General features: G+C 49.2%; 1 protein-coding gene across 1 annotated transcript; it reads right to left on the bottom strand.

The window, feature by feature from the left end:
• Positions 1–8142: 8142 nt before the first annotated feature.
• On the bottom strand, positions 8143–9729 carry RPRML (reprimo like). The gene has a single exon (XM_068212105.1). The coding sequence runs from the start codon at positions 9273–9275 to the stop codon at positions 8940–8942; it is 336 nt and encodes a 111-aa protein (XP_068068206.1). The 5' UTR covers positions 9276–9729; the 3' UTR covers positions 8143–8939.
• Between the last annotated feature and the right edge of the window lie 2695 nt (positions 9730–12424).

Here is a 12424-nt window from a genome sequence, read left to right as displayed (position 1 = left end):
TACAGATTTTTCATCTCCTCATTCCTTGTTTCCCCAGGAACTTTAAGTAATGAAATGCAGCCACCTGGCACACAGCATGCTGCCAAGAGGGAAGGGAGAAGGGAAACTTGAGCCAAGGCCACAGAGCAAGTCCAGCATTTTTCTAGGCATGATCTTGCAAGCACTGCAATGAAAAGAACATCATGATGTTTTTCCTACCTTTTCAACCTCCCTGAACCATTCCCAGCCACTGGGAATTGCCATCTCTACCAGAAACCAAGCCTTTGCTCCATGAAACAGTGATGTGGAGTCTCAAAGGGACTTGTTAGAAAAATTGTGTGCACCTGGGCAAAGCAACCTATTTCCCGAAGCTCCTCAGCCAGAAGGTGCTTCACTTTCTTAATCAACATTTATGGTGGAGATCTTTAGTTTCATTCATGTGAAAGGGAGCTCCAGCAGAGCCAGAGGGCTCAGGTTGTGGCAGGGAGATAAGGAAAATTAGGGAAAATATTGGAGACTAGAAAAAATTTCCCCATGGAAACAGTTGCCAAGCACTGGAACAGGTTACCCAAGGCAGTGGTGGAGTCACTGTGCCTGGAAGTGTTCAAAAAACATGTGGATGAGGTACTTGAGGACGTGGTTTAGTGGTGAACATGATGGTGGTGCTGGTAGATGGATGGACTTGGTGATCTTGGAGCTCTCTCCAGCCTGAACAATTCTGTGATTCTATACTAAATCTGTGGGTTGCTACCAGAAATCACTGCCAAGGTTGATCTAGAAGTGTCACTGCCACCTCTAACTTGCAGCCTAGCAGTTTCCATCAGTCCAGGGCAGCCCTGACCTTGAACCAGAGCTTCTGGAACACCCCCCAGCTGAGCAGAGTGAGCAGCACAGGAAGGAGTAGAGATGAGCAGCTGGTTCAGCACTGATTGCTCACAGCCAGACTTTGAGAGCAGTCAGCTGCCTGCACACTGTGGTCATGATGGGGGCAAGTGGAGACTAAATCCCTTGTTCTTTCCAGCTATGACCCTCTGGCTTGCTGCAGATGTCCAAGGGTATGTCCTGTCACATGGGAGTGTTGGGGTATGAGATCTAGTGGCCCCTGTGCTCCCTGGTTTGTGAAATGCAGGATGAGGCAGGATGAGCCTTGCTGTGCCCATGGGTCAATAACCTCCCTGGCTTCACCCTGAGGGGTTTGAGGCCTTTAACACCTCTCTGGAGCTGAGGAGCTGGGCCCTGCCGAGTATGGCAGAGCAGTGGTGAGCAGTGCTCTGTTTCCAGGCTGGTCCTCATAGCAGCTGGCAGAGCACACACCAAGCTGGATGAATGGCTGCTCTGGGAATTCATTGTAACCAATTAGTCTGATTTTCAATTATCTGAGAGAAAGAACTTAGCTTAATAAAGTCTAATTACATTTTGACTGGTTCTTCATCTGTCTTGTCCTATTAAACCTGCATTTGGGGATGCAAGCAGGAGGGGAGCACTCACAGCTGCCTGGAAACCTGTAAGATGGGAATGCTTGTGGGGCTTGCCAAAAAGGATGACTCTGAATTTAACTCTGCATGTGTGACAGCTTGAGCCATGCCAGAGCAGAGAGTCAGCTTCCAGCACCAGTCAGGCAGCTGCCATGGAAAAGGAACAGTGCCCTGGGCTTACTTCATGCTCACCTTGTTTTCCTGGAAGATGCACAAGCACCTGAGTCCACCCTCACACCCACGTGTATTAGCCTCGAAAAATAACACACACCAAGGCAACAAAATTGGCTCTTTCATGGAGAATCAGAGTTGTCTGACTCTGCCATTCCAGCAGAATGGAATGGCCACTTTTCTAGAAAAGCCACTCCAGTTGCCTGATGCCACAGGGGCAGATGTTTCTCCTTGTTTATTTTGCTTCCCTTTTTCTTGCTTATTGTCTTGCCCAGTGTCCCACATGCAGTTAGATGGAAGTGGTAACTCATGTCCTCACAGTATTGATCCTTTCAGAAGTGGAGCATCACAGGAAGGCTGATCTTGTCTCCTTTCCCCCTAGAGTCACTCCAAAAAGCAGAAGTAGTGGTGTTCTCTGAAAGCACATGTCAGCTGGCACAGCTGGTGCTGCTGAAATTTATAAACAGTCATTGAGCCCACACGGAAGGAAAAAGCAGATCCAGCTGTGGATTCTGGTTCTGAGTCCTCTGGTCTCAGAGGTGGTGTCTTCAAAGGCTGTCACTGGGACAGAAGAACCCCATTCCTCTGAGAAGACATGTTCAGGCAGGCCTTATTAATTCAAAAAAAAGAGTATCAATTTGATTTAAAAGCTGGTCCCTGACTGCAGGGACCCTCCCCCAGCAGAGAACAAAACTGCTGCCTTCACCTTGAAGGCACCTGTGACCTACAGCCAAGATTGCCATGCAGACCCATTTCTCAGAAAGACATTTTTGCTTTGTTGTTGATTAACCTGCCTTAAATTATTGCTATGAAAATGCCATCCCCAGCAATGAGCTTCTGGCAGGGAAGATAGCTGCAAAGGCCTCTCTGAAGCAAGACTTGTGTTTCACGTGCAACCTGAAATAAATGGAGATGAGCAGCATCTTTCAGATCAGAGACAGTCACTTTAGATACATGTTTATGTCTCTGAGTGTTGCCAGTGCCTCCACCACTTCCCAGCACATTACCAGTGACAGTTTCAGAGATGTGCCAAACCATACTCTTTGCTGGTAATGTTCTGATTTTCTCTAAACTCAAGTTTCCATAACCCTGTGCTCATGGAACAAACAAGTCCAAGAAATTGCCTGTCTCTAAAATCAGAGGAGCACAAATTTTGCCAGATTGATGGGGAAATGCTTGGCTAAGTCATCTTAATAGCAGAACTAGTGTGAAGCCAAAGGTGTTTCCAACAGAAAGTTGGATCAGGCAGTTTTCAAGGCTATTGAGGTTTAGTTCTTCCCTGTATTCACTGTTCTACAGAGACATGTTCTCCAGACTAAAATTAAATGAGGTTTCCAATCCGTCATTCATACTTAAGGACACTACGTTGGATTCAGGAAGCCAAACAATTGCTTTAAAGGCATCTACACTTGCAAAATCTAATGAGACACTCCCTGTGCACAGACAGCAAAGCCCAGAGCAATGTCCCCGAGTCCTCTGTGGTCTTTTACTTCTGTCATTTTGACACTGCCCAGCGACTGTTCAGGTCAGGTTGTTGGCACAGATCTGAACCACACCAGAACCATTCTCACACATTAACAATATCATCAGTCAGGTTCCCATGCCCAGAAATGTTCCTGGTGTTCTCCACCTCTCTGGCACAGAAGGAGCTGTAAGATCCATTTTATTCCAAGGATGGCTTTAAATGCTTACAGAATCCCAAAATATCTCTGGTTTGGCAAAATCACATTTATTTGGAAGTAATCAGCCCCAGGTATTTGGTGGGTACCAGGTGCTCTGCAAACCTGAGTAGAGAGTAAGCCCAGTGCCAGGCTGGCAGCTCCAGTCAGCCTCAAGGATGGGGCCAGGGCAGGGCAGGGAATCTGAGGAATTCCACGCCAAAATGCCTTCAGCAGCCTCAGCGGCAAAGCAGCTGGCAGACACAGAAAGAGGGAAATATTTCCCTTCCAAACAGAGAAGCTGGCAGGCAAAGTCTCTAACAGGGCAAAGCTGGCTCTGAACTCTGTCATTGTTTGGCCTCAGTCTCCCTTGAGTCCCTGACTCTGATGGCATCAACTTGTCCCTCTCTGGCAGAGTTAATGGACTACAGAGGCTTTATCTGGAGGCTAATGGCCCTTGCACAGTCGATACAAGAGACCCACACTGAGGGTAGTGGATTTATGGAGCAATGTTCCTGAGTAAAGGCACTGCAGATTTCAAGCCATGTCTCTGCTAAGTGGACCCAACATGCACTGCCTCAGCTTCCTCCAGAGAAAACAGGGTGACAAAGCTGCTGCTTTAACCAGGACTGCATTAAAATTCCATATGAGCATCAGCTGGACAGACCTCATACACTTGCTGGTGGCTGGAGCTACTTGTTGACTTGGGAGGGAAGGTGGGAGTGCCTTTTTGCCCACCTCTGGGAGGGCAGGAGGGAGACACAGGAAATTTCCATCTTGCTTGATAGATGCCCCTCTGGGGAGCACAGCAGCCTGGAGACCTTGCCAGAGCCAGGAAACATGTGTTCTCTCCTTAAGTCTGTCATGGGGATTTAGAAAAGTGGTCTGTTACTCCTTTCCAGCCCCTAAATGCCTGTCTTATCTTGGAGACCAGCTTTGGGACATCCATCACATGGGACGCAGGCAGGCTGTTACCTGGGCCCACAACACCCTGCTGTGGGCCCAGCTAGGATCAAGGATTGTTCATCACTGCTCCCTTGTGTGTGCACACCTGCAAAGACAAGAGTGTCCTTCCCTTTAGCCAGCTGGGGACACACCTGGACCTAGGCCGGAGGTGTGGCAAGGAGCCAAGGTGGTGGCAGACCATCATTCCAGAACCACCCATGAGAGGGGTTCAGCCCCTTACCCCTTATAGTACCCAGTTCAAACCTGCAGAGGTCCACTCCAGCTATTCCTCGGGCTTTGCAGGGCAACGTGTCTGGAACAACCTGGTTCCCTCCACCTATCTACAGAACAAACCCAGGACTGCCAGAAAAGAGACAGGAAACTGCTACTTATCTAATTTGATTTCATTTAACTTATTTTTTATTTTCTGGCCTCTCAGAAATGTGTTCAGTCTGGATTGAGGTTGCAACCTGAGTAATGCCTCCCTGCCTAAAAAACACCCAAACTGTTACCATAACAACCTGACTGTGCTTTATTACCATGGTGATTCTCAGGAATTATTAAAGACTGTGTATGTTTGGTGCAGGTGCACCGGTACATCTGATGCCAAGCTCAGGATGGGATCCTTCTTCCCCCCACAATCTGTCTGTTTCATCATGTTTAACTCTTCCATTCCCTCAGTCCAGACTGCCAAGGCAGGGGAAAGAGGTGGGTATCATCTGGGACTTTAGTGTTTTCCCTACCACAGGGACATCTGTATGACCAGCGTTTTCCAGGTGGGTCAAACCACCTCTATTTCTGCAATTGTACAGCCAGTGATTCCATAAGCAGAGGATTTCCATTTGCAGGCAGTTCAGCAGGGGAAAATGCTATTACTTGCCTTTCTCTGCTGTCTCCCTGCTGCCTGTCTAGAAAGAAGAAAATCCAGCTGGAACAAAATCACAGCAAGTGGGGACCAGCCCAGAGACAGGCAGCTGTGCAGGAGGAGGATGGTGAAGATCCAGGGCAGGTTGCTCTTGGTGGGCAGGACAAGTTGACTGACCACAGAGTCACAGAGTCAAAGAATCATTAATGTTGGGAAGGACCTCCAAGACCATGTACTGACTAAAATCATGGATGTTTTCAGAGAAGGGATGCAGACCAGATGGACCAGTGACTCAGACCAGTGTAACCAGTCCCACGGCCTTGTTTTCCACTGCTAGGAGGAGATCTTAGATGAGACTTGATGGCTGGTCCTCAGTGTGCCACTGATGTGATGATGCATCTAAGCACATCCCTTCCATCCCTGTCCCTCCAGCAGCGTCTCTCAGTCATGCTTGAACAGCTCCTGGCACCCCAGTGGCACTCTGGAAGTTACTGTGCTACAAGTAACAATTACAAAAAAAAATTTTTAAATATAGTAATAAATAACAGTTACAAAAAACCTGTTTGCATTTTCTTGGGAGCTGGAAGGCACTTGTGAGCTTATGCTAAATGAGTAGGTGTTAGATGAAAAACTACAGCTTGTGGGGAGAGGCAGCAGAAAGAGCCATTATGGTCTGCTTTCTTCAACAAGCCCTCCAGGAGCAACCTCATCCTCCAGCTGCAGAACTCATGTCTCTGGGGCAGGACAGCTGAGTTTTCAGAATCTGAGATCACAGCTCTTCCCCTGAGATCTGGGGAGCATTGTGGTACCCTCAGTACCTTCCCTTAAGCAACCATGACTTCACCTCAAGATGGTCTTTAGACCTATAACCTCTGATCCAAGGGGTTCCTTCATGATGCCAGCCTTCTTTTCCACAAATAATTCCTCCTCAGTGGGGTAATCAGCCTTTTATTGAGAATCTAATGGGATAAGGACATGTGCAAGTGTTTTAAGTGTCTTAACCCCTGCAAAAGGAAGGCAGAAGCATACGGGGACACATGCTGTAATATGGCAAATGTGGATGGCAACACTAACTGCTTCCTCTGAGGACCCTCCTCTTGGTCCACACAGTCTGGTAATGCAGACATATCCCTGATGCCAGGAAAGAGCCACAGTGTGACCAGAGGATGGAAAAGTCAATGTCAAGTTGGCTCTTGCCCCAAGGACCCATGTGGAAAATGTTCCCTCTCCCAGCTGAGTCCTGAGCAAGCTCCACCTGCCTCAGCAGGTGCCCAGCTCTGCTTTCTGGGCTGTTTCATTGCTCCTCCAGCTCATGTGTACATGACCCTTTCATGGATGATGTTTCTCTTTACCTCTGGAATACTCCACAGCACAAAAGGGTTGAAGACCCCCCATGCCTCATTCCTGGATGTGGCCTCTAAGGACACATGGCAGGACCCTCACCACACACCAGCTGTCACAGCCCTGGCAGAGGTGAGGACAGCTGAGATGTGTGATGAGCTGCTTCATTCATGGTATTGCTGCAGGGCAAAAGTAAATTTGACCCTTTAATTGCATTAGCAGCTTTCCCTGTGCCTTGCTCTCCTTGCTAGCTTTGGAAGGTTTCTTCCCTCATCTGTGAGTTGTCCTTTGCATTTGGGCCACAGCTGGTGGATGGACTGACAAGAGGGACCAAATGCCAGCTGAAAGCAGGATGGGATGGGAGTTCACTGAGTGCATCTGGGTTATCCTGTGACAGCACAGCAGCCTGGAGATGCAGATACACCTTTAGGTTACAAACACAAGTACAGCCCGAGTATTTGTCGACCTGGGTCATTGCATGCTTTGGGGTTTTTCATGTCTTACTCTCACATCTTGACCAGGCTGTGCTCCTGCAATGGGAGTGGTCTGCACTCTAGCAAAGAGACCGTGGAAACATTGAATCCCAGAATGGTTTGAGTTGGGAGGAATCCTAAAGCAGTTCCTGCTGTGGGCAGGGACACCTTCCACCATCCCAGGTTGCTCCAAGCCCCAACCAACTTGGCCTTCGACACTGCCAGGGATGGGGCAGCCACAGCTGCTCTGGGCAACCTGTGCCAGTTTGCATCCAAGGCATCACTCTGAGCAGTCTGTTCCAGCACATCAATGGCCACAACACCCCTTGCAGCAGAACGGACCAAAATCCCCTTCCAGGCTGCAGTGTGAGGCCACTTTACATGTGGCAACAGGGCAGCAGACCCTCTGCATGGAGAAGGTGGCTCAGGTCTGCAGACCTGCAACTGCTCACAAAAAGCAGAGCTGCCTATTCAGCTGTTCCACTGGTACCAACAGGACATTTCAGAGTTCTGAATCGTAAATTCAGCCCCTGCTGCCACATTGTCACTGTGCTCCTAAGGCTGACACATGCAACAGGTCAGTGGGAGCAATCAGAGACAGCACTATGCTGCATCATGTGGGAACCTCGAGAAGGTACTCAGCAAATAATGATTAATTACAAAACATTCTCTAATCATGTTTTTCCCTCTGGGAAAGGCAGACATCTGTTCCTCTAGATTTACATCCAAGTGCCTCAGTTCATCAGCTCCTCCAGTATCCGGGATTGCATTCCCACTACAGAAATTAACCCAGCAGGAATATTGTTGGTGCAACAAAACACAAATTATTTCTATCTCACACCCACAGCCAGAGTTGTAATTCCATCACAGAATAAAGGTCAGGAGTCTTCCTCCTCTCACATAATTCAGCTTTGACAGGTCATCAGGATCAGAGAAGCTAGAGGTTTTAACTCAAAGGCTGAAATCTTGCTTTGCAAGAGGCACTCAGAGCATTTTTATGAGTCTCTGTTTCAGCACTGTGCAGGTATTCGACATGAGCCTGGAATACACAGTTCTTGATTAATTCATTTGCTCATAGAAAATAATACTTGCCTGCAAAAAAAATGATAGTGGTTTCTGCTTTAAAGAAATATCTCTAATTACATTTCACTTCAAGGTGAGATGATTATACCTGGAACTAGGATTGAAATTCCTGAATTATACACACAGAGAGAAATAATACAGACAGCACAAAATTCTGTTGAAACAGGTTGGTTTTTTTCCTGAATGTTCACCGGTTTTCAAAAATTACAAAACCTCAAAGACTGTAACAATGTAGCACTTGGTAAAAGAGGCTGGTGTGTACAAAAACAAGCATGCTTTTGTTTTAGGGGTGGGAAGGGGTTTATAGTTATCCATGTCCTTTTCTTCCTCCACCATAGCATAAAAGAATAAAGTACCAGTTTATTCAATAGGATAGGTCAGGAAAATAAGGAACAACATGCTTTCCCTGTTACAAAACAACCAGAAGATGCATGCTCGAGGTCCAAAACACAACAGACTAACATTTTTTAGCATGCAGACTTTGTTTTATGATCCACACGGCACTTCTCTTCCCCTGCCCCTCTCAAAGATAAGGGCTGTGCCCTGTATTTTGCTCTCCCATTAGTTTGTTCTTTTGTTTTCTTTTTGTAATGACTTATTTGCCTTTTTTTTTTAGCCCTAAATCCTAGGTAGCGGTATCCAAGGTAACAGCAGTAAGGAGTCCAGATCTCCACACTATCACTGTTTCTGCAAGTTTCATGCAAAACTTAAGCCATTTCTGTGTGCAACACAATGCTGGTCATTTATTGTGTTTCACACAGCTCTGGGGTGGTTTTCCCATTCGCCACATTTTGTTGACTGGGAAGAACAGGTTTGCTTTCCCATGGACACAGATGGACTAAAAGATCCCTCCCCCCTTCTTACTCCCCCCAGTTGCCCCAAACACATGGGAATGTGCATCTCAACACCAGGTCCAGACAGTTCACTTGCCTACAAGAGCCCGGTGGCTTCAGTAAAGTCCCATGATTGCAGCGCCCACATCCTTAGAAGGTCTTCGGTCTTTCACCAGAAAGTTAATCATGCTCTCCGACTTGATGAGCAAGTTGCAGCCCAAAAAGAAGATGCCAAACATCACAGTCAAGGAGAGGACACAGAGGACAGCAATCTGCACCACCCTTGTGATGAAAAGGCTCCTCTCATCGGGTGCCAGGACCAAGGAGCTGCCATCAGTCGCCAGCACTGTGCTGGTCCCATTGCAGCAGGCCATGAGCATCCCCAAGCCCTGAGTCCTGTTGGGGTCAGCTGCCTGCTCCAGGAGAGTCTGGTTGAAAAAGGATCCATTCATGGTCTATGTGTGACCCCAAATCTTCAGGAAAGGTAAAAGGGAAGCTTGTTGTCCCCCTGTCCACCCTTCACAGGCCAGGGCTTGCCAGCTCCAAGCAACCTCCTGCCTTTCCTCTCTCAGTGCCCGGGATGGAGAGGGAACTTCCTCAGGGCTGTGAGCAGGTGGGAAGCCAGTCCGTGCAGCCGACAGATGTCTGGATCCCAGGTCTCTCCTGGCAGAGCATTAGCATGAGCCCCCAAACAAGCAAAAGGAGAGAGAGAGAAAGGAGAAAGGGATGTGGGGGAGAGGATAGCAGCTGGGGATCACCCCATGCCCCCTGCCCTCCCAGCCTGCCCCCAAAACAGCGAAGCAGTACTGCTGGATCCCGAGGTTTCTCCCGCAGGAAGGAGAGCTGGTGTCTGCCGGCTGGGAGCTCCACAAATGCAAGTTACAAGCGAAAGTCTTCACCGTGCTCAAAGGAAAAACAGCAACTCCACCCCCTTCCAGCCTCTCCCCAAGCCCGCCTTCCTCCCCCTTCACATTCACCTTGCTGCCCACCCCTTCCCCATGCTGCACATCCCATCTCTGCCCTGCCACGAGTGCCCACACCCACCCCTGTGCCACCCCCAGGTGGAGGCTGACCCCTAAGGCCCTGCAGAGTGGTACCTAGCTCATCCCTCCCTCCAGCCCTCCCACCTGCTCCCAAAAGCATCTTGCATGGTGAGTGTTCATCCCGGACTGCTGGCAGGCCCCTGTTCCCCTGAAGGCTCCTGTAAGCCTCAGATCAGCACTGCTGTCACTGATCTCCTCTTGCTGCTCCGTGCCACCCACTCCTTCTCCAAGCAGTGTGGCCCTATCCAGCCAGTCCACCCCCAGCTCTGCTTGGTGATGCCTGTCCTGTGCCTCCAGAGAAGAGCTGGATACAGCCCCTCTCTGCATCCTGTTCCTCTGGCTGGGGGCTTCTTCCTCAGGGCACATGGTCTCCCTCTCCTCCCCTTCTCACTTTAGCTCCTCCAAAGGGAGACACTGCACCCTGATCTCTGCTCTGTCCCCAGCTTTGGGACAGCAGCGTCACTGCAGCATCCAGGGCCGGAGCATCACAGGCCCCTCAGCCCCACCAAGGCGATCCCAGGGGAAGTTTCACCATCACTCCCCTCTCTGTGTCTGCATAAGCTCCCAAAGTGACACCATGAGTCAAGGAGTCCAGCTTGTCAGGCTTACTCCTACTCCTGTTCATCGCAGGGCTGTGCCCATAGGACTGCCATGTCCAAGATTCCTGCCTGTTGGCATTTGCCTGGAAATCTGTCTGGACGGCCCAGAGTAGCAGATCACCCCCAAAGCACAGTGTGAGGACTTTGCCCTGGTTTATCCATGTACATACTAGCTTGTTTCCTTTGCCCAACCTTCGAGGGGATTTTAATAAAACAAAAATGAGGATTGATGAGTTGTAGCTCAAGTCAGGGATGTGTGGCTGACTGAGGGTGGCAGGCAGCTTGGCAGGGACAGTGTCAAGTGATCTTCCTTTTGGGCAGCTGGGATCCCCTGATTTGCTGCTGTGACTTTAGGGGCTCGGACCTGTTCAGTTCAGGGTTTACTTGTTGCATTTTCCTCCTTGTTCTGGATTTGGTATTTCTCTCTGGGTTGCTGCCCACTCTGCTAAGGCAGTTGCAGCAGAAGTTATGCAGGAAGGAGGAGAAAATCCCTGATCCAAGGAGCATCTGCTTGTGTTTAACCTGGGAAAATCCCACGGGAAATCAGAGCATACCCAGTGTCCCAGCCTGGCACTGAGGATCCTCTCCCTGCATGCTTTTGGACTAAAGGAGTTTCTGCTCCCTCTGGTGGCTCCAGCTCCAGCATCTCCTCTCCCAGCACACTCCAGCATGGATTTGGGCTGCATCCATTGCTCCTGGGTCACAGCCTGTGGTGATGGGTCAGCTAGGGCTCCCAAACACTCCCCTGCTGGCTTCTGCCTTCATCCCACCAGGCACCCCAAAATCTGGACCGTCCCACTGTCTATTATGTGGTGCCTGGAGGTAACATTGTGGAATCTTGGAATGGTTTCAGTTGGAAAGAACCTCAAGTCATTCTAACACCTTGTCATGGGCAAGGACATCTTCTGCTAGACCTGTCCAAACTGTCCTTGAACACTTCCAGGGATGGGACATTCACATCCCAGCAATGTTTTTAGGACAAGCAGCACCTTCTTGCAGTTTGCAGAGAAATTCCACCAAAACACCTTGGATTGAATTCGTTCCATCCTTGTCCTCAGGCAGGACCAGCCCAGGAAAGTGAAGGCAGGTCAAATACTTCATTTTAAAACTTCTCCCTTTTTCTTTAGTATTTTTGCACTATGCTGAAAGTATCACAGCCCACACTGGCCAGGGGATTCCAGGACATACAGAGCAATATGTCCTTTGGGAGCAGCAGCACTTGCCAGTTTGGGGAGCCAGGAGCTGGGCAGGATGAGTCCCTGTTGAAGAGGGCCTGGGAGATGGATGGCAGGTTGGATCTGGGGCTGTGCAGAGCCAAACAGGATGCCATAGTCCTCTCTAGACAGTAAAGACTCATCTTCCTTTCCATGAAACACTCAGACACAGTCACAGGATGACAGCGCAGCACATGGGGACAGGCAACCATGTGGGCAGAAAGCCCCACATGATGGGAAAGGCCATATAAGCAGGATGTCCAGGAAGGAAAATAAGGAATTTGGATGCCCTAAAACTGGCTAATGGGGTCTGCCATGAGATATGGCTCCAGGATCTGAAGCAGGGCAAGACTCGAACTGCCCAAAAACAGGCTTGGGATTTGTCTCAGCCAAGGCACAGCCCTGTTTGATACTGCATGAGCATTGATGGGCTTCTCCTAGTCCCCTTTGCCAAATCTTCATTAACAAGCCCTAGAGAGGCAATTGGATCCCAGGTGGACAGTGATCCCCGCTGAGGAGGACAGCAGCATCCTTGAGGTTGATGAGGCGATGTGGAGAAGCCAAGAGGTGCCAAAACTTCTTTTAAAGCCAAGGAAAGTCCCCAGGTCCTGAGGAAGAGTCTGTATCTCTACCTCATCTTCACAAAACTGTTACCTCTTGTGGACAGCTGCCAGGTCTGGGACAAGTGCTGTTATCCCCATCTCCCAGCATGGGGCTGTGGCTCTTGTACAGCTCTGTGCACATT

This window comes from Anomalospiza imberbis, chromosome 22, assembly GCF_031753505.1.
Source record: "Anomalospiza imberbis isolate Cuckoo-Finch-1a 21T00152 chromosome 22, ASM3175350v1, whole genome shotgun sequence".
NCBI classification, from domain to species: domain Eukaryota; kingdom Metazoa; phylum Chordata; class Aves; order Passeriformes; family Viduidae; genus Anomalospiza; species Anomalospiza imberbis.
Note: the sequence above shows the minus strand (reverse complement) of the source record. Positions and strands in the feature narration are given on the sequence as shown.